The sequence below is a fragment of the Canis lupus genome, chromosome 16, assembly GCF_003254725.2.
Source record: "Canis lupus dingo isolate Sandy chromosome 16, ASM325472v2, whole genome shotgun sequence".
NCBI classification, from domain to species: Eukaryota; Metazoa; Chordata; class Mammalia; order Carnivora; family Canidae; genus Canis; species Canis lupus.
The window spans coordinates 38,478,560-38,499,326 of record NC_064258.1 but is presented as its reverse complement, the minus strand read 5'-3'; the positions used below and the strand labels follow the sequence as shown (position 1 = coordinate 38,499,326).

Below are 20,767 nucleotides of genomic sequence, written 5' to 3'. Positions count from 1 at the left end.
GAGAGAACACTTGAAATTAGGATAAAGTTATTATCCTCTTTAAAATGTGGCCAAACTGAAAACGAATTTCTAAAATGCCTCTCATAATTGTTCAACAAAAGACACAGGCTGGTGCATTTATTCATCAGCTTTCCCCCCCATTGGTTGAAAGGTAGCCTCAGAGGTACTGAGTCCCTGGCAAGGCATTTTGGGGTACCCTTGTGCTTGTGCTGAGCCAGCTTCCTGGGGCTCTGAGAAGCAGAAAGATCTTTGGCACATTCTTGAAGTGATGGGTAATGAATACGAGTCTGAGATGCTCTGGAACTGTCCTCCACCTGTGTTGGCTGAAATCAGACATGAGCCAGGGAAATTTGCCTAATTCATTCAGAAAATAAAATCTATAGGTTTTGATCATGGTTCCAGACATGAATTATTAACCTCATGTGACATGCCTACAAAATTAGGAAGGAAGATGTTTTAGCATAACTTAATCACAATATAACTGTAAATCTCTCTATATCAAGTTTAATATTCACTTATAGGATCAGTGTCTTATTTATCTACAAGTCTTTCAACATCACTCTTTCCCCCATACAGATACAAAACTGTGAAGAATTTATATTTCATTGCATAGCCTCTTTCAAGTTTCTGGCTGAGAAATGAGATAAATTATTTTTTTGATAATCATTAGTAATTGCCCCAATTGGTTTGGATTTTAGAACAAGGGGATCAGAATAAGCTTTCAGCAACCAGTCTTTTTACTTACCAATTCTTTATTGCATGATAGGTGAAATAATATGGACTCTCAGCCTTAAAAATTATCTAAAATTTTAATTATTCCAAACTTCCCACGAAGTTTGAATTTTCTCTGTTGTGTCTCTGTAATGTGATCATTCTCTCTTTCAGCATTTAACAGAAATTCCATAGCCTCTCAAGACAGTGATTTATCTTTAGACATTTACTTAAATATTTCTATTTAGGATGACATCTAATTAAGATGCTTCTACCTTTTAAGAAGAATTGTATATAAAAAGGAAAATATCTTTGGAGTTTTCATTTTATGTGTTAAAGTAGAAAGCTTTAAGAGGAATTAATGTTTTCCAAATTTTCTGCAAATTAAGCAATTTATTTGAGTCTCTAATCAGATGAAGGAGAAGAAAAAGGGACTAAAAACCAGGGGAGAAGAAATGAAGAAAGCTGTCAAATGATGAATGTTGACCAGTGAAGATTTTATGAGGCCTTTAAAACATAGGTATTTTCCATACCTTATGGAAATCTAATATTCATTTTTAATTCATATCATTCAGTGGTAGTCTATATTTTAAATGGCTAAAATGATTCCATTTTTTGAACCATAATAGTTTATTAACTAATTCCCTATTATTAGACATTTGGATTATAGTCAATGAACCTGAACAAGGCTATCATTCAATTCTTTATAGCTGCATCTTTGTATAATAGGCTATCTCTTCAGGATAAATTCCTTAAAATTGAATCATTTGTTCAAAGTATAAGGACTCAGGAAAGTATTCATTATTTGCCCTCTCATCAGCAGTGAATAAAATTCTCATATTCCTGAACCACCATAGATCATTAAGTCTTTTTTTTTTTAAGCAGGCTCTGTGCCCCAGCATGGACCCCAACACAAAGTTTACTTAATACCCTGAGATTCAGGCCTGAGCTAACATTGAGTTGGACACTTAACTGATTAAGCCACCCAGGTGCCCCAATCACTAACTCTTCTAAACTGACTTTACACATATCTAATAATGCTAAACAATCATGAAGCATACATAGATATAGATAGATACAGATATAAGTGATACAGATATAACATAGGTAATAATCTCTTTATTTTCTCTTTTATTTAAATTTTTTAAGATTTTATTTTTAAGCAATCTCCACACCCAGCATGGGACTTAAACTCCTAACCCTGAGATCAAGATTCATTGATTCCAACTGAGCCAAGGTGCCCCGATAATAATCTTTAAAAAAAAATCTTATACAGTCCTGTGAGGAGGAGAGGACACACAGTTTTCTTTAGTTTTGTTTTATATATGAGAAAATTAAGATTTTTAAATAACTAAATTGTTCATTCAGTGCCACATTGCTAGTGAGACCTAGCGAGATGACACATTGACCTATTTGCTATAGTATTTCACATCCCCTCCAATGTCACGCTACTAAAAAACTATATACTTTCTATACTCTGTGTAGTGAGCTGACAAAATAAATATCTCCACACAATCTTTTAACTGAATAGCAGACTTTAAATTATCTAACTTTGAGTCTGATTGCAATTTTCTTATTTCAGGTAGGATTTTAAGAAAAAAACAAAACATTTTAATTTGAAACAAATGTGGAAATTTGGTAAGATGTGCTATTTCAAAATGGCTATCTGAAACAAACAAACAAAGAAAACCCCTCCAAAAAAGATTTTATTTTCAGTGAAAAATGCACTTTCTATAAATTCAGCAAATACTTTAATCACTTTCCAAACAGTCACATAATGGCATCCATTTGCTGTGAGCCTAAAGTGGAAAATAGTGAATAAAGCTTTGTTTCAGCCATGGAGATAATAGAAACCAACATGACAGGCTGACTGTTCTAGTATCCTGGCCACTAGAAAAGATTCAAATAAAATTACATCTCTTTTTTGTTCTCATTTCTAAGTACTGATTAGTAGTGACATGGAGCATTTTTCCCCCCAGTGTACTGACTATTCAGGGTTTTTTTTTTTTTTTTTTTTTTGTGAATTACTCATTAGTATCTTTTTTTTTTTTTTTTTTAGAATGAGTTTTCTTATTGATCTGTAGGAGTTCCTTCTATTTTCTGGATGGTAATTGTATATCAGTTATATTTACTATTGACCATATATTTTTATCTAATTTTGCTTAAGAGTCTTTATTGTTAAGAAAATTTTATATTAATACAGTCAAATTTAAGGGTACATGGGTGGCTCAGTGCTTGAGCCTCTGCCTTTGATCCCAGGGTCCTGGGATCAAGTCCCACATCAGGCTCCCCACAGGGAGCCTACTTCTCCCTCTGGCTATTTTTGCCTCTCTCCCTGTGTTTCTCATAAATAAATAAAGAAGATCTTAAAAAAAATACAATCACATTTATTGATTATTTTCTTAAAGCTTTTTATATTTTCTTTCATAAAAATGTATCCATACCTTCTCATAAGAAATATATTTTTGCCTTTAAAGTTTCTGAAAACCAGAGGATTTAACATGATACCTCAATGCAGTTTTAATTTGTTTCATTTGATTACAAATGAGCTGAATTGTTTTTTTCAGATGGCTCTTGAATATTAATGATCCTTTCTTTGTGAAGTAGCTCTCCATGTTCTGAGTCATTTTCTAGGAGTTTCACTTTTCTCAATTATTTTTAGTGTTCTTTACATATTTGGAAATTGATCTTTGTCACTTGTATGTGCTGCAAATGTTTTCTCTAAAATCAAGTTTTACCTTTCAGTTTCTTATGGTGTCCCTTGTTCAGCAGAAATTCTTAATTTCAGTGTATCCATTTTTATCATTTTTTCCTTTACCATAGGAGAAATCTTTGACCTGAAATCAAAAAGATATTCTCCTATATCGTCTTCTACACGTTTTCTTAAAGATTTTTATTTATTTATTTGAGAGAGAGTGCAGAAGGAGAGTTAGAGAAGAAGCAGGCTTCTGGCTGAGCAGGGAGCCTGATGACACTGAGCTTGATCCCAGGACTCTGGGATCATGACCTGAGCCTAAGGCAGATCCTCAACAGACTGAGCCATCCAGGTGCCCCATCTTCCACACATTTTATAACTTTGCCCATCACATTTGTAGTCCAGCTGAAATGTATTTTTGCAGACAGTGATAAATACAATTTGATCTTCCCATATGTGTAAACAATTATCCTAGCATCATTTATTGACTAGCCACTAGTTTCCCCACTTAATAATGATTATCATAAATTAACTTTCTATACAGATGTAAGTGTACTGGTTTGTTTCTAGGGCCTTCTTTTATCCGTTCTCTCTCTCTCTCTCTCTGTCTCCTACAGCCACACTGAACTCTATGTATGTTGTGTTATCTAGTAGGGAAAATCTGCCTAATTGAATGGGGGAGGGTGTTCAGAATTGCCTTATTTTTCTTGTTTTCCCATATCCTTCTAGATAGGTTTCAGATCAGCTTGGCAAATTCCATGAAAATATCATTGATGATCTGAGATTGCATTAAATCTGTTCAAGGTTTTGGGGAAAATTAACAACTTTAGGTTCATATCTTCTTATTTATGATCACATTATATTCTTATACTTAAAATTGCTTTAATATCCTTTGACTAAATTTAATAATTCATTTTATAAAGGGTTTCCAGGACTTTTATTAAATTTTAAGTCAGAATAATTCTCTTACTAATTTTATTTTTTTTTTTTCTTTTTTTTTTTTTCTTTTTTTTTAATTCTCTTACTAATTTTATTAAATTATCTGTAGGTTCTTTTAGGTTTTCTGTGTAGAAAACCATACTTTATATGAAGCATAAGATTTTGTTACTTTTTCCTCAAGCTATATGCTTTTAATTTATCTGCATTTTTCCTTCCCTTCCTACCAAGTGGTAGTACAAGAACTAGAGTAGGGAATTGAATTGAAGTGGTTATTCTAGACAAAAAGTAAAACCAGGAATGGCTTGGTGGCTTAGTGGTTGAGCGTCTGCCTTTGACTCAGGGCATGATCCCAGGGTCAGGAATTGAGTCCCACATCAGGCTCCTGCAGAGAGCCTGCTTCTCCCTCTGCCCATGTCTCTACCTCTCTCTCTCTCTCTCTCTCTGTCTCTCATGAATAAATAGATAAAATCTTTTTAAAAAAATTAAAACCACATCACACCTTTGTACCACTGTTGCTTGTAGGTGAAATATTTTAATATGTCACCAGTAAGTTTGAGGTTACTATGGTTTTATTGTAGATGACTCTAGCCTATGGGAGAAAGTTCACCTCCATTCCTATTTTTCTAAAAGTCAGTTATTGTTATTGTTATTGTTATTATGGTTGTTGTTATTGTTAATCATGGAAGAATGTTGAACTTTTTGAATGGTAGGTCTGTATCTTTTGATATGATTATATAATGTTCCCCAGTAATAAATCACTATGAAGAATTTTATTGATTAATTTTCTGCTGTTAAACAAAAATTACAATAAATACTAAAGAAATGATCCTGATATTTCTTACTTTACTGTTGGTTTCAGCATAGTACTTTCTTTAGGATCTTGGTATCTACACCCATGAACAAATATGAATCTTTACATTTTCTGTCTTATGTAGTTCTTGTCTGTGTTTGGTAGTGAAGATTCCCTTCATATATTAAGGCATCATGTTTTCTCTTCCAATTTTCTGAAAAAGTTGCTATTAAATTGGAATTTTATTTGGAGAATATTGTCAGGACTCAAACTAAAACATCTGGGTCTAATGCTCCTCAGTAAGATGCTATAACCTACATTCACACACACACACGCACAGATATGTGTATTTGTGCCACAAGTTATACTTTCTAAGAAAAAAGGAAAACTTTGTATTGAAAATATTGCATCTCTGCTTGACAGGTCCATGGAGAGATATTTGGTGAATATATCACAATATTCCAGAAATGTAAAATCACAAGGACACCTCAATGGCTCAATCAGTGAAAAGGCAGGCTCTTGAATTCTGCTCAGGTCATGATTGCAGAGTTGTGGGATTGAGCTCTGAGTCAGGCTCTATGCTCAGAAGGGAGTTTACTTGGGATCCCTGGGTGGCGCAGCGGTTTGGCACCTGTCTTTGGCCCAGGGCGCGATCCTGGAGACCCGGAATCGAGTCCCACATCGGGCTCCCGGTGCATGGAGCCTGCTTCTCCCTCTGCCTGTGTCTCTGTCTCTCTGTCTCTCTCTCTCTCTCTCTCTCTGTGACTATCATAAATAAATAAAAATTAAAAAAATAAGTATTAAAAAAAAGAAGGGAGTCTACTTGAAGATTCTTCCCCCCCTCACTCTCTCTCCCTCTGCCCCTCCCCCAACTTATACAGGTGCTGTCTTTCTCTCTCTAAAATAAATAAGTAAATCTTTAATATATAAAATCACATATCTAGATTATCCTGTTGTACATTACCCCCAATTTACCAGCACAGAACCATTCATATAAAAGGATCTAGTGCTAAACTGTATGAAAGCATTATTTTATAGCTCAGAGGGCCAACTTCTTTAAAGCTACTTGGTGTGGCACACAAACCAGGCACATAAAATACAGGGTGACATAATAGTTCCAGAATTTTGAAGATTCCTGGGACTTCTCTATGAACTGTGGATGCTCAGACTGGTTATGATTTGCATAAAACTCTAATGGTTTACTCTACTTGTAATTCATTTAAAGATTACGCAAAGGCGTTCATGGCAATCCCAGCTGGAAATATGATGAGTGTTCATGGTAAAAATCTTGTTATAGAGGGAAACAGGTTCTGATATCCTTTACATTAATTAAAAGTAATGCTACCAATCCTCTTCTGGGTAAAAAATAAAACCCAAATAAGTGGAGCTTTCTTTGTTTACCTATTGGCACACAACAAATTACATAATGGGTGATAACATAAAATTCACAGGAGCAATCTGAAACAACAAAATGTAAAAAAAAAATTAAAATAAAACCTCATAGAAATAAAAGGATGAAGGAAATTTATTTTGGCATTAACAAGTGCTTTCTGATGTCTGTGTACCTAGCTCTCTCCCATTTGGGCTCTATCTGTGTATGCCATACTCTCCTGTTATTATAGGATAGGCTTTTGAGACTTTCATTTTTCACCTGAATTTTTATAAAACTAAGTTACTACTAAATGAGTAGGGACATAAATATCAAGGCAACTTGTCTGTACAAACATTCCAGATTCTGTGTCCACATCAACAGAGACATTGTGAAAATCATAGGTAACTAAATGTTTTAGGGTAATTTAGACATATTGTTAAAGATTTTATTTATTTGAGAGATAGAGCAGGAGCAGAGGGAGGGTAAGAAGGAGAAGCAAACTCTTCACTGAGTGGGGGGCTCAACTTCGGGACCCTGAGATCATGACCTGAGCCCAAGGCAGATGCTTCACTGACTGAACCACCCAGGCACCCCAGTCATTTAGTATCTTGAGATAAGAAGGAAAGCTCAAATTATGTCTAATTTGATAAGATGTTAAACGTCCTAGCTTTGTTGATATATCAGTTTGTACAGATTAAACATGTAGTTCAGGGTCATAAAGCCATTTACAGAATTAGCATCTTTTGAATATACAAGGTTAGAGTTTTGTTTTCCGTTGTTGTTGGTTTCTTTTTTTTTTTTTAATAAAAAAGAGATAGTAGAAGATTAAGATAAATCCATAAACAATGGAATGAATATCTGAAGCCACTGAAGACAAATAGTACTACCTGTTTTAGACAACTTCCCTACTGGTTTTTATTTTCCATTAAAAGCAATAGAAATGTATGCATTTGATGTCAATGTATCAAAAATCTTGAGGGGGAGACAATTAAGAAATAAAAGTTCTGCTGAGATGATGAGTCCCTGTCCTTGTGCATTCCACCAGGTAATGCACATAGTGCCAGTAGGAAACAGTCTTCCTGCCTGGGACTCACAGCAGCAGACATCCCATCTTGCCTCCAGAGAGTAATCTAAATAGGGGTAAAGAACTTGAGGAATAAAATATGACAAAAAGGCAGAATTAAGTATTCACTTTTCTTTCACAAAGAAACCTGAGTTTATCTTGCAACTGACAGAAGATTTTTAGATAAGTGAATTTCCTCAAGGATCCGAAAAGCTTAAATTGCATATGGATTGAACGATGATTGAGTTTCTAAAGGAGAGGGTTACACAGAAAACATGCATGCATAAGAATGAACATGATCTTAAAGAGGCAAAACTAGTATTAGATATACTATCTGCATGTTAGGTAATATGTACAAACCTCAAAACAAAATATACTATTAGATTAGGTATTTCCATGCTTCCAAAAATGTATTTAAATGTGCGTAAAAATAATTCACTTAAAGATATGGCTTTATTAATTTTCTAAATCTTACCATGAACTAATCTTTTATGATTTATTTTTTACAAAAAAGTGGCAAAAACAATTTAGGTACCTCATTTGTTATCAAGTTATTTAATAGTTTTACATTTTAATTTCTATTAGAATCTTTGCAATGTAGTGATAAGTTGATTCAAACATTTCTGCCTCTTAATAAATTCATAGCAATCGAATTTATGATTATTATGTCTACTAAAGATATGTTCTTGGTGACATCTTTTGATTTAGGATTTGCTAAAAGAATTTTTCTAAAAGCCTTAGTATTGCTTCTCATTCCTTTAGTTTATGTAAGTAAAGGACAAAATGACAACCTCTGTAATTATAGATCTTAAAATGACTTATTATTTCCTGAACATGTATATTCTCAGAGTGAATGAGAAAAGCTCTTCTTAATGATTCTAATATTTTTTTGGAGGTGGGAACTTGAAAGAGGGGTTATTTTTGTACCCTCTCTCCTAGATGTAATTTTCATCAAACTACATATTCATTCAATATGAACATAATTTATTTTCTTTTCCATTCTGTTTTCTTCATACATGCTTTAAAATTTCAATTATTTTTGCTTCATTGAAAGCAATAGAAAGAATTAACAAATGAAGAGGTTTTCTCCCCTAAATAATCAGAGAAATAAGTGCTAGTAAAATACAAACTACTTGAAGGTTATAAAATATGAAGAAGGCTGTCTGCATTATTTCTAGTCCTGATATATTTAAGTCTTTTTTTTATTGGTGACAAATCAAATATTTTTGAAATATACTTCATCTTGAAGAAAATAGTTTTATTCTAATGCATTTTCCATCTGATTAAGTATCTTTTCCATTATCTCTTTTTATCTTTTGAAAACCTTCAGAAATGGAAGAGAGGACACGATTTAGCATCTGGGAATAAATGCCTTGAGATATTTTTTAAATTATAAAAGATGCTGACTGAAAAGTAAAACAGATTTTGAAATAATATATTTTCAGAAATCTTGGCAGCTTATTCTCCCATCTCAAATGAACAACATGGTGTTTTTTTGTTGTTGTTGTTTCCATCAGAAAGACAATTTAACAATACTATTTCCCTGTTTCAGCAGAATAATTAACTTTGGCTAGGCTCATAGTAACAGTTTCAATAAATTCAGATCATCACCTCAGGGTATTAATAACCCAATTTGTATTGAAGTATTAAACAAAGAAATATGTTAAGAAACAGCAAGTTCCCATGTTTTACACATAAATTATAAATAGAATAATTTTAATGTATTCATGCTTTCTCACTCTTTCCTTCTCATTCTTCCTTTCATTTACTGACCTCAACTATATATCATAATCTAAGATCAGTGCAGGGTGTACAAAACTAATTAAGACAAAGTCCTTGAGTTCAAAGAACTCCTAACTAATTGGGTAAGAGTTCAAAGTAAATTGCACAGCAATGTGATAAATATTATACTAATAATTTTCACAAGGAGCTAGAGAAGCTGAACAGAGGGAGGAAGAACAGAAGGGACACAGATAATGTTGGTTTCACTGAGAAAATAATATAGAATCAGATCCTACAGAATTTGTAGATTTTACCATCGAAGGGGAGAAGGGTGGGGGAATACTGGGAAGAAGTAGTATTCACGACAGTTCATAAATATTTCAAAATCTGCAAGAGTTGTATTGTTACTAAAGCGTAAAATGCATAATGCTGCTAAGAGGTAAATTCTACTTAGGCATTTGGATTTGACTTCTATAGATGATTGGATTCTGGAAGCATTTTAAGTGAGAATTACAGTCAGCTTTTTTTTTTTTGTAAAGATTTTTATTTATTTATTTGAGAAAGAGTATGAGAGAGAATGAATTTGGGGGGGGGAGGCATAGAGGGAGAGAAAGAGTGAGAAGCAGACTTCCTGCTGAACAGGGAACCCCACAAAAGGCTCAATCCCAGGACCCCAGGATTATAACCTGAGCGAAAGGCAGACACTTAACTGACTGAGCCACCCAGGGATCCTTCACCTTTATTCTAGAGTATTAACTGGCAGTGGTATGGAGGAATAATTGAAAGAAAATAAAAGTGATGTTGAAGTTGTAGAAAGAAATAAGCTAATAAGGAAGTTGAACAAGAAAGTACATCTCCGTATACTCCCCAGTTTCTGAATCAAGTGTTTAGGACATGATTGTACCATTCATCAAACTAGCATTAAAAACAGGAGAGAAAAAAAAAAAAACTTTCAAAGGAAGGTCCTTGAAATATTGATCATTATCAGCATTGATAAGGATCAACAATGTCTTACACATGTGAAATATTAATTATTATTTCACATATGTAAGGCACCATGTTGTGCATAAGAAGCCAGTGGGGTATGAGTATGAGTATGTCTTTTTTTTTTTTTAATTCTAGGTAGAAAGTAACACAAATAATTTAAAATGTAAAATTTTAGGATAAATATGATAGGTTCTAAATGAGCCTGACAAGTAGTAAACCCTAAATATGTTCAAAGGATGAACAAACTACATTTACCTTAAGAAGTGGGAAAGTAGTAAAGAGACTTCATAGATAAGTAGAGGAAAAGAAGTCTGAGCAGGTGGATGGGCTCAGATTATAGAAGTCTTGTATGCTGGGCAGAAGCAGTACCTAAGAAAATAATACAGTTCTTTGTAGAGGTGAGATATCAGGAGGCTTGGTAAGATTAATCTAGCCATGTATAGGTTGCATTTTGTGGAGTTAACTGGAAGCAGGAACACCATTTAAATTATTAAAATAACATAAGTAGGAGATGTATGTTGAAATGTGTTGACATTTTTTTTAAGGGAAACTTTCTGATGGAGTAGAAGAAATGACAGTTAATAACTTACTTTGCCAATATAATTGCTCCCTTTCTTCTCCAAAATATTTTTTTCTATTGATTCATAGGGACAAACTCATTTCCACTTGTATTTAAGGAGAAACGAGAAGAGGTATATAGTATACACATTTTGACATGTTTGGGAAAAAAATGATATAACTGACTATTAGAAAGTGAAAGTACCTTAGATATCATATTATTCAATGCCTACTTTTTTAAAAGATTTATTTATTTATTTATTTATTTATTTATTTATTTATTTAAGAGAGCAAAAGAGAGCATGAGGGGAGGTACTAAAGACGGGTAAGTAGACTCCGCTGAGCATGGAACGTGACGTGGGGCTCAATCCCATCACCCAAAGATCATGACTTAAGCTGAAATCAAGAGTCAGTGTTTGACTGAGCCATCCAGGAGCTCCTGAGTCCCTAATTTTACAAATGACAACCAGAGGGCTTTAAAGATCTCAAAACAAATTAGAGGCAGATCTGGGAATAGAATGATACTATTTCCCATCTCATCTTTGACTTTACCAATTTGGATTTGGAGGGAAAGAGATGCAACTAAAGGTAAAAGAAGGCAAGACATGAAGCCTTCCAAAGACTGAAATAATCAGTGGCATAGGTTTAAATTTGAAAATAATGAATAAATTGGAAGTTTCTGGTGCTTAGGAGGTATATGAATTTGCCCTCATCTTCATCCCTTTTCTGGTGTAGAAATTTAAAATGCTGCCTGATATTCCTAGAAACTGAGGGCAGAGGGCAGGGAGGGTTGTGTTCTCTTAACCTCTTTGGCCTCATGGGCTTCATTTCCTTTCATGTTATCTCTTCTGTCCTGTATTGATCTGGATGTAAAACTCATTCCCTTCTTTGTCCTCTCCAAAATAATAATAATAATACTAAATCAAAACCTCAAAGATATAAATGATCATGGTAGATTTTATTAAAAAATGGAAGGCAGTCAGAGATCCCATTTGGCAAGCATCAAGACAAATGATGTAAAAATATAATTTAAATGTTTCTATTTCTCTCTGGTCTCCTTCCCACAGAGTGAGTTGTCCCAGCCTTTCCTGATTCCTTTGCGCCCATTCCCTCTGGCTTTTCTCTTTTATTCTTTTCTCAGACTCTCCAGAACAGTAGACATTCCACACTAGGCCTTAGCCTTCTCTTCCAAAGCCCTGTGCCAGCTGATACGGAGGCCCCTGGGGAAGCTGGGTCTCCTCCAGGCCAGCGGTGTTACTAGGCTCTTCATGTCACTTCCCACAACTCCAGAGAGACATATTAATGAATGCCTGTCTTACACTAGAAAAGTGCTAGGAAGTGGCACTATAGAGTGAAAAAGGCCCTGATCTCAAATACAATTAAAAAAAAAAAAGTCACAAGGTGTAAAGAACCTTTCGATGTAATTAACCAAAGAAATTGTGTGCATTGAATAGCACAGGATCAAACTTGAAGATAATGAATAAATAGGAATATTTTTACCCCTGAGATATAGATGGATTCACCCCGGACTTCGGCCCTATTCCAGGGGAGGAATTTAAAGTACTGTCTCAAGTTTAATAAAGTTTTTGATTATTTAAGTCTCCTAACAGTCCCACGGACTGGATATTGGAGGTGGTGCTACTATCATGACACTGATTCCTCTCCCTTAAGTTCTTAGAGCTAATTGCTAGCTTGGAATTCTTTTAAATACAATGACTGAGATTTCTCATTAAAAAGAGAAATATTTTGGGGCACCTGGGTAGCTCAGTCAGTTAAGTGTCCAACTCCTGGTTTAGGTTCAGGTCATGATCTCAGGGTTCTGGGATCGAGCTCCAGGTCAGGCTCTAAGCTCAGTGTGGAGTCTGCTTGTCCCTTTCCCCCTGCTCATGCTCTCTCCCTGTCTCTGTCTCTTTGTCTCTCTTTCTCTACCTCTAAAAAAGTAGTCTTTAAAAAAAAAAAAAAAAAGAAGAAGAGAACTATTCTCTTCCGCCCATGCTCTTTCCCTCTGTCTCTCTTTCTCTACCTGTAAAATAAATAAAGCCTTTTAAAAAAAGAAAGAAGAAGAAAGAAGAGAAATATTCTAAGGAATGGCATCCTATACTATTCTTTCCGTAACTTTTCCTTTGACTTTTAAAAGGAAGCTAAAACTCTGGTGGAGTTAATGACTGTTTCACCTACTCCAGTTACTTGGATGATGAATTTCCAGGATACCCTGCACAGAGGGCTAATAAGTGTAAAACACAGAAAAATCGCAACCATCCTTACATTTTTGTTTTCGTTTTTCTACGACTTTTTAAACATTAGGATAAAGTACAATTAAAAGGAAGATCATACAGGTCATAATTTTTTATTTAGAAGAAACTTCTTTCTCAGCTTATTTAGGCATTGATTGATCTTATCTGGTACCTATGCAGCTGCATTACAGAATTCCTTGATTACTGAATAGAGTCTTGATTAATAAAATGCATTTACTATCTAACATTTAAGAATCTCTTTACAGTGTCTAAATTTCAGATTTCAGAATTCAGCATAAGACGATGTTACTTGAAACTGACATTTTGGGAAGAAAGATGTCATGTATTAATGAGTGAACCCATGTTGGGCCATTAACCCAGCAAACATAATGTGTACCTCTTCTGTGGTGATTTTCATAAAGAAAAATGACAGGGCCGGGCGCGGGGGGGAGCGGATTAAGAAATACTGAATTCTTACCTTGAACCAGGCACATTTATATCCTATTTAAGAAAACCTTACCCAACCTATAAGGTTGGCATTCCTATCTTTCTTTATATATACGGAATTTGAAGTTTGGACAGTTTAAATAACTTGCTCAAGTCATTTAGGTAAGAATGAAGGAGTGAGGTTGTCTTCTACTGTCTGCTAACTTCAAAGTGCATGGAAAACCTGAAGGCTGGGGAGCCTGGGTGGCTTAGCAGTTGAGTGTCTGCCTTTGGTTCAGGTCATGATGTCAGGGTTCTGGGATCAAGTTCTGCATCCAGCTCCCTTCAGGGTGCCTGCTTCTCCCTCTGCCTGTATCTCTTCCCCCTCTTCCCCTCTCTCTGTGTGTCTCTTATGAATAAATAAATAAAATCTTAAAAAAAAAAAAAAAGAAAAGAAAACCTGAAGGCCAAGATTCTAGCTCACAATGTGAAGTATTTAGCTTATCTGATTACAGCTTCCTCATTTTGCAGGCATAAACAGTATATTATCTATTTACATTTAAAATGTGAGAAAAAAAGATAATTTATGTAAAACTAATATTTCAAAGTGCAGAGATATCTTTGGTTTGCTGCTGTGTGTATTACTGATCATAAGTCCTCCATACAAAGACAATGACCTCATAAAACTATATCTGAAAGTAACTGCAATAGAATTTATGAAGCTAGTGGCTAGAAAAACGCTACCTTTAACAATATATATATATATATAGTTTCTATAAAGTTGAGGAAGAACCTCAGAACACCAGGTATTTTTGGTTTGGTTTGTTTTGGTTTTTTGGTGTTGTCTGTTCTGGTGCAAATGGCAAACCACCTAGAGTAAAGCATTTTTTTACAATATAGACAGCCACATTAGGAAGGATATGTAAATTTAATTTTAATGTTATATTTTCATTTTTGATGGTGATGGTATTTTATGTTAGGCATTCATAAAAAGTAGCATCCAGGGGTTCCCTGGTTGGCTCAGCAGTTGAGCGCCTGCCTTCGGCCCAGGGCCCAATCCTGGAGTCCTGGGATCAATTCCCACATCAGGCTCCCTGCATGGAGCCTGCTTCTCCCTCTGCCTGTGTCTCTGCCTCTCTCTCTTTCTCTGTGTCTCTCATGAATAAATAAATAAAATCTTTAAATTAAAAAAAAAAGAATAGGTTACAATTTATTTATTTTAAAAATATAAGCATTTTATTTATTTTTATTTAAATTCTAGTTAGTTAACATACAGTGTATATTAGTTTCAGGTATACAATGTAGTGATTCAACTTTGAATTTCAGATAAATACCGTATAATTTTTACTATAAGTATGTCCCCTGAAAATATTTCATACTTATTTTAAAAATTATTTCATATTTCCTGAAATTCAAAATTAATTTGGTGTCCTGTATTTTTTATTGCAAAGTCTGGCAACCTTCCTAATCATCTGACATTTGTAAAATTTCCCAATTCGAAGGTAATATGAATTTTAATTTTGATTTTTTTATACTGTGAGAGTATGTATATGCCTGCTTCAGACAGATTTTATCTTCCCTTTCTGATTTCCTTTTAAGATGATCATTATTGCTTATTAATTAGTACCCCTTTGGCTCATTCTAGGACTGCAATGGAGAGGATGAGAGTAATTTTTTTCATTATCTGGAGGTTTATAGTTAGTTAATCGTTTACGTTATTTTATTCAAGTTTTAAAGTTATCCCCTTAGGGGAACCCTGGGTGGCGCAGCGGTTTAGCGCCTGCCTTTGGCCCAGGGCGTGATCCTGGAGACCCGGGATCGAATCCCACGTCGGGCTCCCGGTGCATGGAGCCTGCTTCTCCCTCTGCCTATGTCTCTGCCTCTCTCTCTCTCTCTCTCTGTGTGACTATCATAAATAAAAAAAATAAAAATTAAAAAAAAAAATTAAAAAAAAAAGACTTAAAGTTATCCCCTTAGGAAATATGATTATTTCTTCAAGTTGTTTTTTTTTTAATCATTAAAAATTTTCTATACTGATACTTAGAATTAAGACCTCTATCAGGTTTTTTTTAATATATATTATATATATATATATAATATATATTAGAGATTTTATTTATTTATTCATGAGAGACACAGAGAGAAACAGAGACACAGGCAGAGGGAGAAGTAGGTCTCATGCAGGGAGCCCGATGCAGGACTCGATCCTGAGACTCCAGGATCAGCCCTGGTCCGAAGGCAGGCGCTAAACTGCTGAGCCACCCAGGGATTCCCCCCTCTATCAGTTTTTAATCCTCATTGGAAAATTAAAACTTTGATAATATTCCCCTTTTACTTTCACTGATATAGTCTATGCAAAGTTACCATATGTGCCGTTCCATGTTTGAAAATAAGTGTTGCTACTGCTCTTTAATTATATTTCTGTTATCTTGTCTGGGAAGTTTTCAAAGTCACAGAATAGTGGAAATTAATTTTTAAACTTTATACATGGATAACTATTCTTTCTGGAAGTTATATCTTCTTTTAAAATGCTAACACAATCTCTCCTTGAGATATGAAAATTTATACCTTGAAATGTTTCAAATGTCACCCCTGCCACAATCACAAAATTGGGGTTTTATCTAAAACTGTTACTTCACTTTCAAAGACCTATCTCTAAGAATTTTCCACTCACAGAAATAAAATATCTTACAAAATATCAAAAGAGCAAACTCCATAAAGAAATAATTGCTCCGATAATCTATCTATATATTATACGCCCTACAGAGTCTCTTTAGAAAAAAACAAAACTAAACATCAACAACTACTAAAACTTGGTGAGAGGTCAACAAATGCCAATAGCTTTTAGCTTATAAACTGAAATCTGTAATCTTAGGCATTTACTGCTGCAGAACCTTATAAATTTATCCTTAGAACCATAATAAAGATGAAACCATGTTACAGTCTTTGAAAAAAAAAAAAAAAGTCTTCCTCTCTGCTTGAAGATCAAGGTCTGCATTGCTGTTTTATGTAGAGAAATTGGTGATTTTAGTGTATTTTCTTATAAAACAACTTATTTTTAAGGAATATGTGTTAGCTCTAATTTTCTAGTGAAAATTTCTTTATTGCTTATTGAATCAATATATTTCCCATTGTTCTTCACAATAAGCATAAGCAGCTTTATCTTCTAGGTTTAAAATTTATATTTTTTATTTGCATTATTTGTATTATTTGCATTATCTTGTATAATTTGTATTAATGAGCTGGTGTAGAGGCCATTAATGGAGCAGACATGACATTCCTACACCAAAATGTTTTTGGAGATTAAGCCAAAAGAAAAAATCATTCCAAAGGGAATGATCTAAAAAGTTTATGTGAAATTTCAAAAGAAAAAAAAAGATTTTTGTCATCATCATCATCTTCAAAAAATGTTTTTTTGCATTTTTAAAAAGCAAGGTCATTTTGTTTAGCTCAGTTAAATTATTGAAAGGCTCTGGGAATCTGGAAAATCACATGGAGTCAATAAATGAAAGTGTAGTTAGAATATAATTCAAGTGCCTGAGGAAAGTGTTGGAGTGCAAGACCTCTTTGGGTAAGTATGACCTCACATGAAGAAAACTCTAATGAAATTATTTTGAGCAGTTTATGGTTTTAGATAGAGCTTTAGTTCCAAAGAGGTCAAAGTAAGGTGCCATGGATAATCTCTCTGATCAAAGGCGGGTGTTATGTGTATGCCAAATGCCCCACAAGACCTATGTCTTTAAAGAATTAATGATATATTACAAGGGAACTCACTCTCCATATTTTCATTCACACTCTTGCTTGTACTGACTACTGGCTTCCTGTTCTGTCCAGGCACTGAAGGAGCAGTATTTGGGCACTCTGTTGAAACACCTCACATCAGAGCAGAACCATCCCAAGATCTCAGGTAAGTTCTGGCTCTTCCATCTGTGGCAGAGTTCAATCAGCGTTGATTTGCCTTTGATATACAGAGAAGTAAAATAGAAAATGTGCTACATATTTGTGTTACTTTAATATATATAACCTGTTGTCAGGGAATGTCAACTCAACACAAATATGTGAGTTATGATTCCAACCTTCTATATATTTTTGCCTCTAATAAAATGAATATAAAAATAAACATATCAGGCAGGAGGAGTGTGGAAAAGGCAGTTACAGAGGAGGTTTAGAGAGGATTGATAAAAATCAAGATTCCAGAAGATCTGATAGGCAATGAAACACATGGCACACATAGGCAGAAAGAGGAGGCAGAAAGTAGGAAAAAGCTAGAAATTGTCAGGGAGTGTTATGTTAAGGGAAACACAAAGCAAATGTAAATAGTAATCAGAAAAAGGCAGAGCTCAATTGCCTTATGATGGATTCCTCAATCTAATATTTCCAATGGAAAACACTACTTTCTGATACCGCGCTGCTTCTAAGAGGCAGAGCTGTATGTAACAGCCCTCACTACCCAGAAAATTGCGAGACAACTTTATAGAATTCGTCCTAGGATAATTACAGCAACTGTTAATAAATGTTGAAATATTAAAATCTTGTAACTGATTGATTAATGTTCTTAACTCAGTAAGTGAGTTAAGGTTTGGGGATCAAAGATCTTTTATATGATTTATTGTGGTCCTCATTCCAAAATATATCAGTACATCAAATCATGTATATCTAAAACTAATAGAATCTTATACATCAATTAAAAAAAGATGCTTTATATAATTACTATCTGGCAGGTAAATTATATTCCAAAATACATTTCTAAAAAAAAAAAAAAAAAAAAAAAAAAAAAAAAAAAACAAAATACATTTCTATAGGATTAAAAAAGACAACATTAATGATGATAAAAAAATAAATCAGATATTAAAAGTCATTTTTAAAGCTGAATCAAAGTATCAACCTGGGAGATGGCATTTGTCTTGGAAAATACAATATAAATATGAAGCAAAACCCAAATTACTTCATAAAGATCAGGTTTAGTCCTTCCTGTTTGGATGAGTGGGGGAAAAAATGTTCAAATGAAAATAGAATAATAGAGAAAAAAATTAAATTAAAAAAAAATCCGTACTTTCACAACAGTAAATTTTTCAGACCTTTATAGTTCTGTGATAAAATTTCCTAAGGAACTCAGTTTCTCAGTATTTTAGCATTTGACATCCAAATAGTCTGGTTAACAATAACAGAAGAAGGTGGCCATCTTCAAGGCATTTTTTATGAGACAAATAATTTTTTACTCAATGCCCAAACCCCAGGGATTTAGGAGGGTTGAAGAGTATATGTAAATAGCATCTCATGGTGTGTTATACTTTTAACTTATGGCTCTTTTCTCAGTTAGGAATTCAACATTTTTGTGTAATTATTTATTTTATCCCTCCCCATCTAGGAAGGTTGTATGCTCCATAGACCAGGATCTACATTGTTCCTTGTTTATCTTTGTATAAACTATTTAAAGACTGCTATAGCAGTCAACATGTATCTCACATATAATGTGCCTGATACATACTTGTTCATTTGAATTACTGAAACAGCAAAACTCAATAACAAGGATGTTGAGTGCATGTAATGTAAGAAGTGTGGTCACAGTTACTGTGTTATTAAGACCCATGTGGCCAATGTTGACTCCAATGGTTTTTGAACTGTTTTAGTACACATGCCCGAGCTTAGTGATTCATTCAATAAAAAAATTGTTTAAATTACACCATTCTAAAAGAAACTTCTTTTTACTTCTAACATTTTAGTAACTATATACTCATTGAATGATTTTCATTATGAAAATCTATCGCCAAAAGAGAAATAAGAACTTTACTTTAATTACCTTGCTGACATGTCTCAAAATTCATAAGTGTGAATGTGAATTCAATTATAATTAGTATATAGTGTTTAGAGCTTTTATTTTCTAATTATTCATCAATTATTTAAATATTGCACTAAGCTAAGCTTATCTGCTAGTGCTAAAAGCAAATTAGCAACCCCCAAGATGAGTGTTACTGATATAATTCGAAAGCTGAAACAGAAGCAAACCACAGTAATGATGGGGGTGTTCAATTATTCATTTGTGTACAAGAAGATTAAAAGGAGAATGTCTGAGAAGATTTTTACGAGTCCTGCTGACAATTCTCCTTTCAGGCCAGTAAGAAGTACTCTTAGTCGACACCTAATTCTAATTAACAAGGTGAGATTGGTTGGCCAGGTAAATCAAATGGTAATTTGGGGAGTAAGTAGCTGTGCTGTCTTTAATTTTGTTTTTGTTGAAAATAAAAGACTTTAGACAGGTACATTCCAAAAGTTTTATTAAAGAATATAGGTAATATTTTGGAGTGGACAGGAAGTAGATTTCTACAATTTACGTATTTAACACATGTTTGATGAGTCCTTAATATTTGGCCAAATTCTATGCCAGTTTCCACATGCACTTTAAACCTACACATGTAGATTTTCTAGGATATTTTATATAAAGTGACATTGTTTTTTAGTAGGTACCTATGTATTAGAAACGTGAAAAAAAGTATATTGAATAGTCAGTAACAACAGAACAGTATATTTTTCCAGAAGAGCCCAGGTATGAACATTCTTCCATTTTTATTTCTTAAATTAAAATATAGCTAAATTATTACAGTTCAAAAGAGATTCTGCACTCTATGGTGAAGACTGATGAAACCCATTATATATTGCCCAAACATTGTTTGGATCTGAGTTTCATTAACTGTTCCAAGGGAAAAAAAAAAAAAAAAAAGAATCCAGACTCAGATTCATTTCAGTAAAAATGAATTAATATTTAATGATGTAACTGGTATCTTTTCATCATGCTCATTCTTGTATGAATATAATTTTAAACTGAAATGTTAAGTTTTGCAGGCTCCAAATTAATCACTGAAAACACATAGCTCTCATTTACATGGTGATTGTGTTCAAGGAAAAGCCACCGCCATGTATAAGGTAGTTAAAGATTTTGCACTGACAAGTTTTGTCAATGAAAGGCTAAGATAAATTTGCTGAAAAAAAATAGTAAAACGGTATTTTGTTCCTTTCCCCACCTTTTCTCGTCTCTGCCTCTTTCTTCTCCCTCTTTACTCTTTCATGCTATGTCTGTATTTATATATTTATTTAGAGTTAATAGCAAGTGATCATTATGAGAAGCTTGTCTTAGCGTGTAATCTTGGGAACACAGAGCAACAATTGATCTAGAAATTTGTTTGATCTAACTTGAAGGGAGAAACCATAATGGAAGGTGCAAGTAGGCAGAAAACAGTAAAAATTAAGGCAACAGAAACAACGGATTTGCAGC

At 33.9% G+C, this 20,767-nt stretch overlaps 1 protein-coding gene across 1 annotated transcript in view; it reads left to right on the top strand.

The window, feature by feature from the left end:
- SGCZ (sarcoglycan zeta) overlaps positions 1-20,767 on the top strand; it is a 459,941-nt gene that overhangs the window by 410,972 nt on the left and 28,202 nt on the right. Inside the window, exon 5 of the mRNA XM_035699786.2 lies at positions 17,332-17,404. Within this exon, the coding sequence (XP_035555679.2) occupies positions 17,332-17,404 (73 nt within the window). The remainder of the gene's footprint in view (positions 1-17,331; positions 17,405-20,767) is intronic.